The sequence below is a fragment of the Chlamydotis macqueenii genome, chromosome 9 (assembly GCF_036417535.1).
Source record: "Chlamydotis macqueenii isolate bChlMac1 chromosome 9, bChlMac1.mat, whole genome shotgun sequence".
In the NCBI taxonomy this organism is placed as follows: Eukaryota; Metazoa; Chordata; class Aves; order Otidiformes; family Otididae; genus Chlamydotis; species Chlamydotis macqueenii.
This window is the reverse complement of record NC_141564.1, coordinates 19,684,074-19,700,830: the sequence shown is the minus strand read 5'-3', so window position 1 is coordinate 19,700,830 and position 16,757 is coordinate 19,684,074. Positions and strand designations below refer to the sequence as shown.

General features: G+C 39.4%; 1 protein-coding gene across 1 annotated transcript in view; it reads left to right on the top strand.

Annotated features, from left to right (window-relative positions):
* The window catches only part of USP13 (ubiquitin specific peptidase 13), a 56,232-nt gene that overhangs the window by 21,071 nt on the left and 18,404 nt on the right, over positions 1-16,757 (top strand). The window contains exons 4-10 of the mRNA XM_086754877.1: positions 4,213-4,334; positions 4,760-4,902; positions 5,103-5,287; positions 9,666-9,760; positions 11,365-11,552; positions 13,237-13,308; positions 13,569-13,662. Coding sequence (XP_086611003.1) covers positions 4,213-4,334; positions 4,760-4,902; positions 5,103-5,287; positions 9,666-9,760; positions 11,365-11,552; positions 13,237-13,308; positions 13,569-13,662 — 899 coding nt within the window. The remainder of the gene's footprint in view (positions 1-4,212; positions 4,335-4,759; positions 4,903-5,102; positions 5,288-9,665; positions 9,761-11,364; positions 11,553-13,236; positions 13,309-13,568; positions 13,663-16,757) is intronic.

Below are 16,757 nucleotides of genomic sequence, written 5' to 3'. Positions count from 1 at the left end.
TTTTTTTTATAGCTCATCTGATGAGGTCAGTGTTTCAGATGTGCCTGAAGACAAATGAACTGAGTAGTTTATAGTTTGAAAAGTGCTGCTGCTGCAATTCACTATTATTTAGAGGCTTTAGGAAGAAATTATTTGATTTAAAGACTCAGTCCTCCACTTCCAAATCAATACAAATTTGTCCATTGCATTCAGTGAGAGCAAGATCAAGCCCAGATTCCTAAGATATCTTTTTAGGCTTTTAAAATGATTTGTAGGCTCATCAGTCAACACCCTCATTCAATTTTTGTGTTTGTATTCTCTTTCATATGCACACAGACAGATCCACATGCACAGGAAATCCTGTTTGGGGGTCCTGCCTGGAGTCTCCTGATGCTGCTATATTAGTGCAATCAGTGGGTAACTTGTCTAAATCTGATCTGCACATGTCCACTCCTTTTCCTCCCCTCTGGTGGGTTGGTTTACAGTACTTTGTCTTCCGCTTCCAGCTGCTGTTTTCAGTCAGTTCAGCAGCAATGCATTTCTCACCATCACTAAAGTGATGCCTGTGAGCTGGGGTAAATTTACTCTACTGACTGCTTGCCCAAAATAACGTCAGTTGAGCCTCTGTTTTAACATGTCTGTTATTTTGCTTTGCCTGTTGTCCTGGCCTCCCAACACAACACTTAGGACCTATGGACACTTTGTCTTAGTGACCATAGTGTTTAATTTTGGCTCTGAGGAGGCACCATAAAGCTGTTAGTCCACTAGAAGGGAAACAATGTCATGTGGACATTCACCATCAAGCTATCAGTTCTTTGAAAAGATTACAAACTGTTTGGTTGTCTTGTGGGTCAGTCTTGGAACCAAGTAATTTTTTTTTTTTTTTGGCCCAGAGGTTCTTCTACTCACAGTGCACCTTGGAAGAGCATCGTTGTCCAAGAAACAGCTTTGTATGAAGTATAGTGCTTGAAAGGTCATACTTTTCTGTGCCTTTAGTGTTACAGTAATTTTTAATTAAATATGCTCTATTTGCAAGTAGATTTCCCCCAGCTCCTCTTTCCTTTAGTGACTCTTCTTCCACTCTCAAATTCTGTGCTATTTTTAAAATCCAAGTTCAAAACTGCCTGCAGACTGCACATGATGCCTAGTGACTATGGGGTCAACCTCTGCCCTCATTTAGCATGGGCTCCATTGCCTTCTAAAGTAATAGCTGTCTGTTTTTGTTATATCTGCACTCATGCTTTCTTAGCTGTATTGACTCTTGCACAGGCACGGAAAATGTAATGCAGGTAGAACTTCTTACTGAACTTAACAACTATGGCTCTCATTGCATACAAGCCAAGATTTAAAAACATGAGTAGTGATTTGGGAATTTTCAACTGGACATTGTAAGGGGCCTGTCTGACAGTCAACAAAAGGGATTAGTCAGGGTCATCTGCTGTATCAAGGGATTTCAGTCAGTGGCCTTAGAAGTCCTGTGCACTCTTATGTACTGGATATGAACCCTGAGAAACTATCCTCAGAGTTATAATCCCCAAAAAGCACTGGTGGTCCTCTTAATTCCTATTCAGAGGGAGTAGGTTTGTGGAGTGGAAGTGTACCAGCTCTACATGGTCACCTTCAAAGTGGAATTGTCAGTGAAATCCTCTTTTTTTTTTTTTTTTTTTTTTTTCTGGAGCTGTTATGAAGGTGTGTGTATCTTTCTTTAAAATAAGAGATGTGATGCTGCCATATCAGCATGTCAGACATCCAGAATGCCATGCTGATAGGACATAATTTTCTGCTTTTCTGGTAATGTGAATGGTATGAAGCCTCAGAAGGTAAAAGGGAGCTTTTCTTCCCTACCCGTTACACACAAAAGGCTGATGCTCCTAAGCATGTGAAGTCCTTGGTTGGCAGCAGATGATTGCTAATAGGATGCTCAGTCTTTCATCCCTGGATCAGTAGTTCAAATGCAGGTCAGGTCAGCAGCAGTACAGTTGCTAGTATCTGGCTGTTGTCTGGCTTGTGAGATGAGCTGAAGTGTGTGTCTGAATTTTGAACCCAGGCAATGTATCACTGCTGTTTCGATACAGTGGATTGTAAATACTATAAACTTAATGTCAGTATCACACAGAAATGAAAATACCAGCATTGGTGTTACACTTGTCTACAGATAACAGCAGGCAATGTGAGCTGTCCTCAGGTTCCCTCTGGTGGCTGAGGAAAGTGTGTGACTGCAGGCCCTGCAAGAGGTGTTTGCTGCCTTTAAACCTGTCTGAACATACACTGAGTTTTTATCCTCACTGAGGAACCTCTGTCGTACTTAAGAGTTCGTCAGTACTTTTGGGTTTGCTATGCTGGTCACCATCAAATTTCTGGCCATTAAATGGAAATTCTCTGTGATACATTGCCATATGTATCATCAACTTGAAGATATTCAGTTTCTTTGCTTCATAGAGCAGAAGAGCTTACTGTTGCAGACTGCATCTGTTGAGATTCGCTCCTTTAGCAAAACACAGGATTGTAATACAAGCTGAGAAAGAAGCCTGGAGTAAAGTGAGTTTGGTTGTCTTTGTTATGCTGCCATAAGGGAAGGGATTGCTATGAAAATAGTGTGATTTAGGAAATTAGTAATAAATTAATATTTTCTTTGTAAATGTCATGCTTTCAGTATAAGAAAAAGTTCTTGCTTTTGTGTCTATATTCAGCTGATGAGAAGGGGCTTTTGTTGGTTGCTACTGAGAAAGAGGTCGTGCTGCTGGAAGTCACTGACAGTGGGTGTTGTCACCCATAGAACTGGCTGGTGCAGCAGGTGAGCCAAGAATTGAACGGAACCTGGGTTATATTCCTCTCAAGAGACAGTCTTTCCAGATCAAGTTAAAGTATCTTTTAATACTTGGTTTATCATTTAGGATGTTCAGGCTGTTACTGCCTACTGGGTAAATAGAGAGTTTCTGAATCTGGCCTCTGTCATCCTCACCTCTCTCCCAAATATACATTTGAGATTTCAGGCATTCCCAGGGTGCAGTGGTTACTGCCAATGCTTGTTTATTATTGAGTGACTGATGAAGTATATGCGTATACTTGGAGCGAAAATAACAGCCAGCTTTAGCTGCTGCTAATGCATCTTCTTTCTTGGTTGGACCTTATCCTGTCAGCGACTGTCTGGTAAGGTGGAATACAGTAGATCCAGCATCTCCAAATGGGAGAAGGATCCAGAAGATCTCATCCTTGCCCACGTTATTCTTGCAATTTAATCTTGTGAAATGTCTGACACAACATATACATGTTTAGTTTTAAATTTTTCAGTTGTCCTGGAAAAAACTGAGCAAGATTTTAGCTCAGCCTTGTTGCTATTGGATAATTCTATTTCTGATGAAGCTAGAAATACAAACACTAGCCATTTAGTGACTTATATACTCTCCTGGCTTCTCTCCACATATATCTGGGCAAGCATTTTAGCTGATGTGGCTTGATCAAGGCTCATATTTAACCAAAAAAAGTCATCCTTACACTGGAATAAGAGTGTACACAAGTGCTATGGGAGGCTTGATCTTCAAAGGAAAGCTATATTAGTTAATAAGTGCTTTTTAAACAGTTAGCTGCGCTGGTTACAGTGGAGTTGGTAGGAGAGGGGTAGTGCTGGTATAATGCTATATACTTGCTATAGCTATTTGAGAGTATGAAAGAGATGTGGGAATACTTCCAGCTGTGGACATCATCATGGGAGGAAAGGCCACAAGTTCAAGATGGATGGGAGCCATAGCATGTTTCAGCCAGGTCTGTAATCTGGAAAATATGGGGGGCTGAAAGAGAGATGTATTGTTCCTGCTCTGCAGTTTGGGCATGAGTAGTGTGACCTGGTCTCCACATTGTGTAGTGTTTCAAGATCCTGGGTAAAAGACCCAGCAGTATTACGTCCTGATTTTGTTCAAAATGAGCAGAATTTTGTTATCTGCTTCCCAGAATGTGATGTCTGCAACAGTGTACTGCTTGGAGAGGGGCCAAATCAACTGTGAGTAGGGATCAGATTAAGGTGGAAATTTTGATCTTCAGAACATCCTCTTGCAGGACGGTCAGATTTCAGTTTAGATCAGGATTTCACAAATATTTCTAGGCAGAAGAAACTACTGACAGTGTCGACTTGCAGACTGATGCCAGGCAAGCAATGCTTCATAGTGGTACCCCTGCCACAATTTAGGAACCTTGATCTTAGGACAATCTCTTAACATTCCCTATGTTCTTTTCCAGATTTAGACACAAACGGTGATCTCAACAATGATGACTTTGAGTATGAAGATGAAGCAAAACTCGTTATATTTCCTGATCACTATGAAATCTCATTGCCCAATATAGAGGAGTTACCAGCACTGGTTAGTGAATGTGTGCAGGTGGTAATATGAATTGTCTCCTGTTTCAGTTTTTATGAAGATGCTGCTTTGTTTTCTTATGTATGGTGCTTGTTTTTATATAAAGATCTTTCTTAACCAGCTGTGATAGAGAGTCAGTCATTTTAAAAAGTCTGCTTTGTCTTTTTCTTGGATTTCCTTTTACCTCCTATATTCCTTCCCTTATTGTGATGCCAGCTTGTCCCAGGGTGGCTTACGTAGTACATGTTGTGCTTACAGTCCTGCTAAAATAATAATAACTACAATCTAGAAGAATACGTGCATATTTAAGTACATAAATAGTCTTACTGATACCTGGTTCTGTATGTGGCTAGCAATGGGCTGAATGCCAAGTTCTGTCCAGTCACTGAATCATGTTAGGTTTTGATTGACATACATTTGTCTTCCAGGTGACGATAGCTTGTGATGCACTCCTCAGTGCAAAATCACCCTATAGGAAGCAGGATCCTGACTCCTGGGAAGAAGAGCTACAGGCGTCTAAACATGCCAAAGCACTTGTACAGTTAGACAATGGTGTTAGAATTCCCCCCAGGTAAGAGTAATATGGTTTGTTCGTTGTAGACTCTCTAATACAGTCCAGAGTAACAGAACTAAAGCCAGCAACTCAGCCGACAGTTCTTTTGCGTGACTCCAGGCTGAGTGTGTAAGTTTGGTTTGACATAATACAATTGGAAATAGAGGACTGATTCCTGCCTTACTATTTCTGTTGTTTCTTCCTGTTTTCTCTTGCAGCGGTTGGAAGTGCTCAAAATGTGACTTGCGGGAGAATCTGTGGCTAAACCTGACAGATGGTTCGGTGCTGTGTGGGAAGTGGTTCTTCGATGGCAGTGGGGGGAACGGGCATGCAGTAGAGCACTACAAGGAGACAGGTTATCCTCTGGCAGTGAAGCTGGGAACCATCACTCCTGATGGAGCAGGTCAGCCACCTGGCAGGTTCTGAGATGGGGTACTTTTTGTGCATGAGACTAACAGTGTGTATCTATTACCAAGTGGTTTTGTGTTTCTAGTGCAAATGTTTGAGTGTATCATATGGAAAGAAAACCCTCTGAGTCTGTGAATCTTGATCAGGGTTGGGGGAATGACACACTCTCCATTCGGAGAAAGCCTTTGCCTTTTTTATCTGCCCTTCTCCTACTCTTTTATATTTGATGTAAATAGTTTTTTTTGGGTTTGTATAACAGTAGATTTATAATAGAAGAATGGTATTATTTTGAAACAACAGAATCTGGAGAAACAGTATTTTTCAGTTCTGCTACATTTGCTGGGGCAAGTCGTTCAGACAATAACAAGGTAATGGTTTTTAAAGTCACAAGTCTGTTCTTATCAGCATGTAAGTTTTTTTTAATCATATTGGAAACTGTGCTATTTTTCCTTATTGTTTCAGTAACACTTTGTTCAGTCTAATGAACGCTCGTCTTCATGGGGTTGCTGTGATGCTCATTTGAAAAAAGCTGTAGATGTATCCTTGTTTGCTTATTCTTTGAGCATGATATTCTGAAGCATTGCTGTGGAGAGGATTATAGTGTGTGAGGGTTAATGGAGTACAAATATGAGAAGCTGAAAAAGTGATAAGCAAGGAGATCCTTTGCTGCACTATATGGACAAATAAAAAACCAGAAGAACACGTAGCACAATCATATGGTTTTAGTGCTTGTGTCCATATGGATGAAAAATAGCTGTTTAGAGCAGCCTCTTTTTTTTAACACATATCAGTTGAGAGTTTTTCATCTTTATGTCCTATTCAATGTCAGGAAAAGGAGACTGTAGTCAGATTCAACCAGCTGTGCCACAGAAACATTGAGCAAAATCATTCTTCTCTCCCAGATGGAATATTGTTTCCCTGCCTGAGCCTGGTCTTGGATGATTTCTGTCCAAGTCTCTCAATTATTGAAGGTGTTTAGGATTTGCCCTGCTCTGTTTCAACTGTATCTACAAAATAAACAGAATGTTCTTCAGTGGTGTTTTTTCCAATTTTTTTTTTTCTTTCTATTCTTTAGCAGCAGTACTTGTTTCCTTATGTCTGCTGTCCTTCTGCATTCCACCAGTCAGCTGCTTCCTCTCTTACATGGCCTTTGGGATAACAAAGGACAGGCTGTCATCCTTCCCTCTAAATGAGGGGCACCAGTTGTTCTCCACAGACCTTTGTTCTTCTGGATGACGTTTACTTGGTTTCACTGTAGAAAAGGCTTCCCTCCCCCAACCCTCCTTGTTTCCTTTTCAGTAATTAGTCTCTCTGATCTGTATTGCAGTGGCAATCATAACCTCTTGATAGGGCTGGATGTCAGATGAGCTTCAGGAAAGAGGCTCCATGGTTGATTGTGACACAAAGTCTGTCTGTTTTCTGCGTCTCTGAGCTGGGAGTGAAGAGGTGATGGTAGGGGAGTAATAAGCATTAGTCCCTCTGCTGACGTAACTTTTCTTCCACACCAGTAAGAAAGAGAAAGAGGTGGTGCCAGTATTCCACTTATACTTACCCTGCGTGTACACAGAAGGAGCAGAGGAGAGCTCCTTGTCTTTCATTGACAAATCTACGTTGTATACATTATGAAAGACTTCTGGGGCATTAGCTCTATTTTGTAGCATTCTGTCAAACACAGATCTGGGATCAGGGCAGAAATTGAACCAAACTTCTGTCTTCCACTCTTTGGACAGGATGCATGAGCGAGTCAGAAAAGCTGCTTGTTTCAGTAGGTTGAATACTTGGCAGACTGTGCTACCTGCTGCATCTCTCGACAATGCCATTAGATTTCCTTTCAAGTCATTATGAGGTTGCTTGTTTGAAATTGGTTTGAGGAATGGAATGAGAATTTGGCAGTGGGGAAGCCCTACCTGACAGGTACTCGAATGAGTTGCTTTGTGAATGTCAATCTCAGCAATTGTCAGATAATTCTTTGGGTGATCCTGTACCACTTGTTTCTTCAGGGACAGTGTTGCCATTGCCTGTTATCCTTTAAGTAGGAAGGAGTGATGTCTGCACAGCCAGAACAGGTGTAAATCTTGAGCTGTGGAAGAAAAGGAGGTACAGGTAGCATTGTAATTTTTCTTTTCTTACCATAATATGAATAATAATGTTTAGTCTCTGTTTTACAATATTCTATGTTGTCTATCTCAGATTTTTCTTGGGTTTTTTTATTCCCCCCCCCCCCATATTCCTCCCTTTCTCCCCTTTCTCACTGTAATGATACCAGCTTTTGTGTGTCACATTTGTTGATTTGTCTACATTCCTTATCTACCAGAGTCTGTATGACAGCACTACAGACCTGTATTTGGAGCCTCTCATCTTCTTTTTTTTGATATGTTGCTCTTTGATTTGATTTTTTTTTTGAAGTGAATTCTGTGTCTCTCCCATGAGTTTAAGTCAGTTTTGCAGCAGAAAATACTTAAGTGTAGTACACAAGCTAGGCCTGAGCAAAAGTTTAATGTGTCTTGTGTTCCACTTCTGCTGCTCTGGGTCAGTAGTCCCAGGTGGCTGCTCTCTCTTCAGTTGCCAGAGTTCAGAAAAAACAAAATCAAAGCTTCCACATTGAAAGTTGTCACTCAAGATCAGTTGATGTGTAATCTCAGTCCATTAGGTGTTTGAACTTTACAGGATCTTTTGGCTGTGCTGTGACCTCACCAGAAGACTATGGGAATGTTGTGATCTCTTGTGTATGGATGAACAGTTGGGTCTTCTGGGCATGCTTGCTACCACACAGTGGAATTCCAGCAGATGGGCAGCTACAGTCAGGTGCATGCCAGAGAGGTCATCAGGACCAATGATAATAGAGGGTCTGATGGCTAATCAGCAGCTGGCAGCACGACCCAAAAGTACAATTCCTGGTTTGAGAAAGTTAATGGTTTTCATAGGACTTGTAAATTTTAAAAGTTTCATTAGGTTTTTGAGGTCTTGACTAACCTTCAACCTATCATTTGAATGTGGGCTTGGTACTAGCAGATTTCAAGGAGACTGCCTTTTTCTTAAAGTCTTACATAGGAGATGGGCTAAATCAGAGCCAGGGTGTGTAGCTGCCAGGAGAGGGTAGGGTAAGGATCTTTCAGAAGTGGTATTTGTGCCATGAACAGTCTTTATCTGTGTTCCTGCTCTCTTCTCCTGCATTGTTTCATTTTCTGGCTAAGTTTTCTCTGTCAGCCTGGGTCTGGTCATAGGGCACAAGGTCACTGAGAAACTGCTGGGCATGAAGGAAGCTTGGCTGAGACAAGTGCAGGGAGACTCGCAGAGGGATCCTGGATTTTAGTATGAATAGAAACCAAAGCAGGGAAGTAGTCATTCGCTACAGAGGAAGAGGCCAGAGAAGAGAAAAGATGGAAGACCTGTTCAAGTCTTACTGGTGCGTGTCTTATCATTCATATCTTTTTACGATGCCTGCAGCTTTATTGTTATTTGCTCAGGTAGATGAAACCTGATCTGGACTCAGCTTCGTTACAGGACTTGCTTGGTAAACACAAAACCAGAGGTTTTTTTTTCTCTCTCAACTATTTTCTCCTTCTGTTGGATTTATTAAACTTGGTTTCATAATGAAAATATCATCATTAGACCTACTGCTTCCCTACACAGTTTGAACTTTGCCCTGCCAAAATGTTTATGGGCTTTTACTAAGGCCATAAAGACCTATCATAGAGCTAGAACTGAAATCTAGATCTTCCATACAGTAAAGCAAGACACTTCAGTCACTAAATCATCCTTTCTCCCTAACCACAAGATTAATCTTCCGAGTCCACTCCGATGGTGTCCAATCCAATAAACACCTCTATTTCTAGTAAAGAATTTCTCAGTTCTCCCTGCATTTCTGTAGGAAAAGGGCCTAAGTGAATTCATTAAACCATGCTAGAAATTAAAATACCATTGGCAGTAGTCATTTGGCACCATATACTCACAGTTTAAATGTTTGCCTGAATCTAGCAGCTCCACAAAAATTCAGAATCTCTTGTTGCCATGTTCAAAGCATGGACTGATCACGTATCTGAGAACTTTGCATGCCTCGTTTTCCTTATAAATTTCTTAATTTGAGGGAGAAAATACTGTGATCACTATAAACATTCTTAGGTTTTCATACTGTGAGGGCATTTAATTTCTTTTCAGGAGAGTAGCTGAGGTGATTGTGTTGAGAATATTTTAAATATTTGCTGAGCTGTATGGATGTCTATGCATTTTTTCTGCTGGTCATAACCAAACTTGGAGAACATGAATAAGGCATCTTGTATAGGCAATCCTGTACTGAGAATGTAATCTTGGTAAACAAAGAGAAGGAATAATATTTGATACTATAGCTCATCTGTTTCTGTCTGCTTTTGTAGATGTCTATTCCTTTGATGAAGAGGAGCCAGTTTTAGATCCACATATAGCAAAACATCTGGCACACTTTGGAATTGATATGCTGCAGATGCAAGTGGTAGGAAATCTATCTTTTTATTTAGTTTGTTGTTTACGTGTTTTTTGTTTAGTTGGGGGTGGGAGAGAAACAGAAGAACTGTATTTGTAGCTTATATTTGTGTGATTATTTCAGACTGTTATGATAATACTTAGTTTTGTACAGTTCAGCCAGCCAGTTCTTGTTCTATTTTCTGAGGTCTGCAATGAGTGAATCATTACTCTTAAATATAAAAATTGCCTTCCAAAAGAGTTCCTTTGTAGTCTTTAGTTTACATGTTTCGCTTGTCATGTGTTATGTACCATTTTCCTTCAAGATGAAAACCCTCATTCAATTAGAGAAGAATGTCTACAATATTTAATTACAGTCAGTGAACGAAAGTCTATTGTATGTGTAAACAGATAATAACATCTTAAGCAAAAATAAGCTTAAGCAATGGATAATTAAAAGAGAGAGTGAAAGGTTCTTTATGTAAAGTTATAAATTTCAGTTTAGGTCTTGTTAATGAAAGAATATATTCTCTCAAGTCTAGAAAACAGCGTGACCTGTGGTGTGGTACACTAGAAAGGGCCTGGGGCAAAAAGGGTCCTGTTCCTGAACCTGTTGCTAGTCTGTATTGGTAGATAAGTCCTTTTCATATTTTATATCTTAATGGTTGTTGATTTTGGTTCTGTTTAAATGATCTAAGAAGTCTGAATGCAATATGGAAAAGGAATAAGTCTGAATAAAGGCAATTGTAGGGGTTGGTTTTTTGAACCTGAACATGAAAACTGTTAAAAACGAACAAACCTGATACTGATGTATTGTATCTCATTGTCTGAGTGGAGAGGAAACTAATAATAACTCTAAAATTATAGAGTTAAACTGCAGTTTCAAAAGCTCTCCTGGTACTACTAATATTTTTTTATATACTAATTTTCTTGTCTTATAATGAATAAAAAGTCTCTTTTATCTAGCGGTCTTTCTGGAAAACCTATTGTATTCAGCAAACTTGAAAACTTAGTCTTGGCTGTTGCAAAGGTTTTGACTCCAGTCTTCAGATCATTCTGAAAAGTTCTAAGTGAAGTGGTGGAGTAGTGTGAGTGGTAAATGACACTGTAGTGATCTGTACCTACAAGCTGTGAACAAGCTATGTACCTCCAAGCTGAAAGCTGAGTGGTAAAGGGGAGAAACTTCAGCATCACAAATTTTGGCTTTTCCCTTTTGAAAGAAGGGAAGTGTTCTTGGATCTGCAGCTTTTCATCTAATTTATTTGCTAGGACCAGCCTCTACAGCAGCAGCTATTCCTGGCCATTACAAATGGAATACAAAATCTGAAAAAATGCAGTGTTTCTATGATGAGGCTTGAGGTCTCAGCTGTGAGAGAAGTGAAGCTCCCAGCTAGAATCGAGGTTACAACTAGGAACACTCGAAGAGCCAGTGGTCTGTGGTAAAGAGCTAAGTATATTGGAAGGAAAAGCTGCTGGCCTTCTGACCCTGATCTTCTCCCCTACAGGCAGAATTTACCTCCCTTTGCCCGTTGGTTTGGCTCTTCTTTTCTAGAGCATAGATCACAAAGTTGGTGATGAGGATAGCAGCAGCGTAATTATTGCAGAAGTTACACAGAAATATCTTGTTGCTTTCAGACAGAGAATGGGCTAACAGATAATGATATAAAACCAAGAGTCTCTGAATGGGAAGTGATTCAGGAAGCTGGCGTGAAGCTCAAGCCCATGTATGGCCCAGGATACACCGGCATGAAGAACCTGGGAAACAGCTGCTACCTCAATGCTGTAATGCAAGCCATTTTCAGTATCCCAGAGTTCCAGCGAGCGTAAGTAGCTTCAAGGTAGTTCTTGTCACTAGCTGCTGCATTCCTCAGTCTCTTGTTTTCCTAAGCAAAAGGGTATTTTAGTTTTTATCTTGCCTGCAAACAAGTCTCTTCCAGTCAGTTCAGTGGCTGCTTAGCGCATTTAGTGATTGTATTGTTTTGTTCTGGAAAAGGTTGGAACACAAAACCCAGTCTGCCTTTGAAATCAGAACTTAATCACTTAACTTCAGTGGTGGGAAATCATATGCCACCTTGTAAACTTGATTGCTCTGTCTCTGCTTTTCATACACCTAGGTACATATCTCTATCTCTGTATCATTAGTATCACATTAAGTTTTTGGTTTTTGGTTTTTTTTTTGTACTGGTCCACACCTTCATATAGCTACAGGAATCATTATATTGCTCCAGTGTCCTTTGTGCAAAAAACTGTGCTGGCACAAACGTTAATTTTTTTTAGATCCGTGCTAGTGAAAAGCAATGCACCTGTTGCATGCAGGTCTGGGGAACTATCAGAGGCATTTTTCAATTAAAATTCTAATGAAAAAAAAACCTTATTTCATGAAAAGGATAGTGTTGAGCATGTTCTTCCACTGAATAATTAAGAGAGTAAAAGGACAAAAGCATTTTTGTTGAGTCTGCCTATCATCCTTCATAAGCACAGCAGAAGAGTATGAAATATTCCTGACTGAACACATCACTCAAGTAGAGAAGCCTTTTTGTAAAGGACAGCCTATGGTTTGCAATAAAATTGAGTGCTCTTTCATTCCACAGCAGTAGTAGTGTGTGTGTGTGTGTGCTGGAAGTAAGGCTTTTAGATTTTGGAAAGCCTCCCAAATTTTCATGTAGTAATTGCCTTCTGTAGAAGATGAGAGAGAAAACTTGTGTTTGTTTACTTTGTTAGCCATGTGGAGTACAGCCTGTAGATTCATTAAATGCCAGCTTTTCTACCTGCATTTTTGAAAAATATCAAAATGGACTCTACTAAGGGAGGTTGTTTCCTACAGCATGGTCCTTGGAGTTACCTAGAGCACTTATTATCAACCAAGTAGTGGAGGTCTTTGATGAAAGAGAGACCAGGCAGAAATTAGAAGTGATCTTTCAACATGGCCACGCCTACCTAGCCTGTTTTTCTTGTGCTCAAGGGAAGTAATGTGAGATAGTGGACTACTAAATGCTTCACTTTTCAACAAATTGGCTAGAAGAATATATACTTCAGTGTTTGTTGTCAGGAGTTAGCCTTTTTTTCTCTAAAGAAGCTTGTTAGTAACATTCTTTTTATGTGTTTTTGTCCTGATAGAAATTTTGAATTTATTGGCGATGTTGGTTAGGAGTAGACAGTACGTTGGTTCTCAGTCCAGCTCTGATTTTGAGCAACACTATCCTGCAGCTATTTCAAGATCAAGGAATAAAATGTGAGTTCCAGATAAACAACAGTGCCATATCCTTTATAGCTAGAAGCTTCTAAGCAAAACTTAAATGTCCATTTCCTAATTTCTTTGCTATTACTTTTCCATGATAGAAGCACTCACCAGGGGTAGATTAAGTCATTGCTATGATACAAAATTTGACTTGTTAGCACAGAGGAAGCCTGCTAAAGTGTCTGCTGAGGGCTGAGGATCTGTTAGGATATCCTTGAGTAAATCTAGCAGCAATATTTGAATGTTTCTGCTCTTTACTTCCTGCACAGGTATGTGGGAAATCTTCCACGAATATTTGACTACTCTCCTCTTGATCCAACACAAGATTTCAACACTCAAATGTAAGTGACACTTCTCAGTGATTTACTTGGTCAAGTTAAATAGAATCTAAATAATTTCATGGCAGAGCAGAAGAATGTCTCTGCTTGAAACTGAAACATGGCACAAGGTAGAGTGGGAAGATTTGCCTGCTTAGTTGCAGGTAATGATGTTTCATCAGGGGGTCAAAGACAGTAAATTTCTTTTTTGCTTGGAATAAAAATATTCTCTTTTCTGTTTTTCTCATATGTTTGTTTCCACCCCGCCACTTTCTTCCCTACAGGGCTAAATTGGGACACGGCCTCCTTTCAGGCCAGTACTCTAAGCCACCCATGAAATCTGAGCTTATTGAACAGGTGATGAAAGAAGAACACAAGGTATTTGACTGAGTTTGTGCAGCCTGGTAACTAGGTAAAAGTGATATCCTGAGAAAAGGGAACAGGTGCTGGGCATTGAAGAACACATGTGGATCCAGCATGGGGTGCTTAGCAAGGTGGAATGTGCAGGATTCTAGTCAGGAATATATTAGTCAGGGGCTATTTGTGCAGAGCATTAAAGCAATCATTTGTTCTGCTAATTAAGTATCCTGCTGCTCCAGTGATCAGTGCAAAAGTTCATAGAACTTCCAACTTCTTCTGTTTATCTTCTCTGAGGAACAGAAATGTTATCTAGAGAGTCCTGAGTATTTAGAAGCAAACTTTTAAACCCTCTTTAAATTTCAGAAGGAAGTATAAAGAGCTAATGAATTGTTTCCAGGAAGTGTCTGACAATATTCCACCTGATTTCAGGTGAAGCTTTCTAGGTAATGCAAGACTAAGTGATGCTGGAGGCTTTGAAGTAGATGAAGGAGGGGCCATGCAGAGCCACGTACACTGGGGCTTTATTCAAGTATTTCATGGTACAGAAATGATGTAGAAGCACATCTGTGCCAGTGGACTCTATCCTGGAAACAGTAGTATATGTGATTTTGGATTAAAATTGAAACTCTAGTTGCTGAATAACCTGGGGAGAACAATGTATGTATCCTGATTTCTAATAACTCACAATAGAACAAACCTTGGAATCAGCTTGCTCAGAATAGGCAATTTCAGAACGAAGGTGTACTGAGGGGTAAGTACTGTATAGCTAACATGCTAGACACAGAGGAACTGGAGGCTGAACTAACCATTTTGCCCATGTTTATATGATACTGAATTTTATTTCTCTGTCATAGTGTTACCAGTGGGAAACTTATTTTTCCTGTAATTTGCAGTAATTTTGCAGCAAGATAGATACTTAGCTTACAATATCTAGCTTATCTAGCTAGTATCTAGCTTCAAGAACTCTGATATTGCTGCTTCTGTAATCTTCATACTGCCTTTGTGGTGGTGTTCTGCAACATCTAAGTTGTTTGTTTCCCTTCCACTGCAAAAATCATTAAGGCATGTGTTGGCATTATAACATTCATAGACCTGTGTCTTCATCTGTTTGTGCTTTTTCCTCAACCAGCAATGAATACGTTCACTTTCACAGTCTTGAGAAAGCCTCTTCATCTTATTTGTCTGACAGTCTTTTGGTTTTAGCAGTAAGGATAATTTTTTGACGAAGGCGTGACTGATCTATTTGTATTAACAAGGTCACAGGCACTACCTGATTCACTGGCTTATCATTTACCTGGTTTTGCTTGCTGTTGTGAAGAAGAAAAGCTATCAGTAGCTTAGTGGTGAGATGGAAAAGTATCTTCTCTTTTTGTAAGTTCTTTTAAGTTTACAACATTTGGAGAGTGAGAAGGTCAGTTCAGATTTTGCCTTTCTCCTCCAGCTCTGCTGCTTTTTGGATTGCCTTTGTTTTCGCTGGAGTCATCCAGTTAACAGTTGTCTTAAGCAAAATGTTTGTTGTTGAGACAATGTTACCTACCTAAGCAAATCTGTTATTTTAAATTCATTTTACTATTCAAACTATCTACCTTGAAACATATTGTTTAGAGTGATGCTGGGAAAACGACCTAGAATGTATGTGTGTCCCTGTCAGCCTCTGTTGTGGTGACCTCAAGCAGCATGTGGAGTGAAACCACAGACTCCACAGATGGGATATTTAGAAATGAAAGGTCAACTAATAACCAGTACTGAAAATACTACCTTTAGAAAAGAGCTGTCTTTGTGGAAGAAAAATCTCTGATATTAAATTGTAGTTATATACACAGCTACTAAGTCATGCGTGCTTATGTCACAGAATCATGGTGATAGTTTCTATGGAAATAGATATTTTCCTCTACCTTCATCTATCAGTTATTGATAGAGGAATTTCTCCTTCTGAAATCAGAATGCCAATGAGATTTTGGACAAAGATAGAACATCTGTTACAGAGTAGTTTGTATGATCTGCAAGTCCTATGTCTCCTAAGTAACTGCTTTGTACAGTAGCTATTTATTGTTTTGGAACAATGAATGAATCCTGCTTGTTTCCTTTAAATAAAGTTCAAAACTTACCAGTGCATCACTGTGACTAAGGAATAGCGGAGTAGATTTCAACAGACTCCTCGCATTACATTATGTATACTGACAGACCTGCTTTCTTAAACACATACAGGATATGAATGAAGAATAATGTGCTGGAAGCTCAGGGACCTGAACTCTTTGAATAAAGCTACATCTCCATGTTTAGCCCAGCAGCCATTGCTAGCAATGAGATATTGAGAACTTTTTGATGACAGATGGTGTAAGACTGTCAGGTAGTAGTAGCCCTCTAGTGGCATTTAACAATATTTGTGGTGTTTGTAAGTTCAGTTAAATAAACTTGTAGTTAAATGCATCAGATTACTTCCTTATCAAGCAATTCATAGCATGTATTAGGATTTGAAACAGCTTTTACTGCTTTTGTTCTTTGTTGTATTGAAGATTTAGTTAGAAAAAAAAAATCAAGTATAGATATTTTCTCAATTCCCCCTCGTTCTGGACATACAAATCCATGTTTTGTCTGTTTGGGGATGCTTTGTTTTGTTTGGAGTCTTCTACCGCAATAATACTAGTATACATACAGATAATATCTTGTCATCCAAAGAGTTCTACTGACATTTGTAATAAATATAATTGCATAGGATTTCAGGTCACCAGCATTTTCAAGTGTTTCTGCTTTGTGTATATAAAATCAATTATTCTTTTTTTAAGTTCTTTTATTTTTTTTTTTCTTTTCCCTTCTTACATGCAAAGAAGTTCTCTAGCTTTCTGGGTCTTTGGAGTTCATCCAAAGTTTTTGAGAGGTGTTGCTTGTAAAAGCAATCATATGAGATCTGCAGTGGTCCAGCACAGTCTATATTTAGCTAAACTGTTTTGCAAATGTTCATGGGGAAAGTATGCTAGGTATTCTATAAATATTCATGGTACTGTGGAGCTAAAATTTTTCACCACAGCAGCAATTTTCTTGGACCAGCTTTGACATTAAAAATAGGCTGAAAGCCAAAATGATCATCAGCTAGGACTTTATTTTCTGTTTAG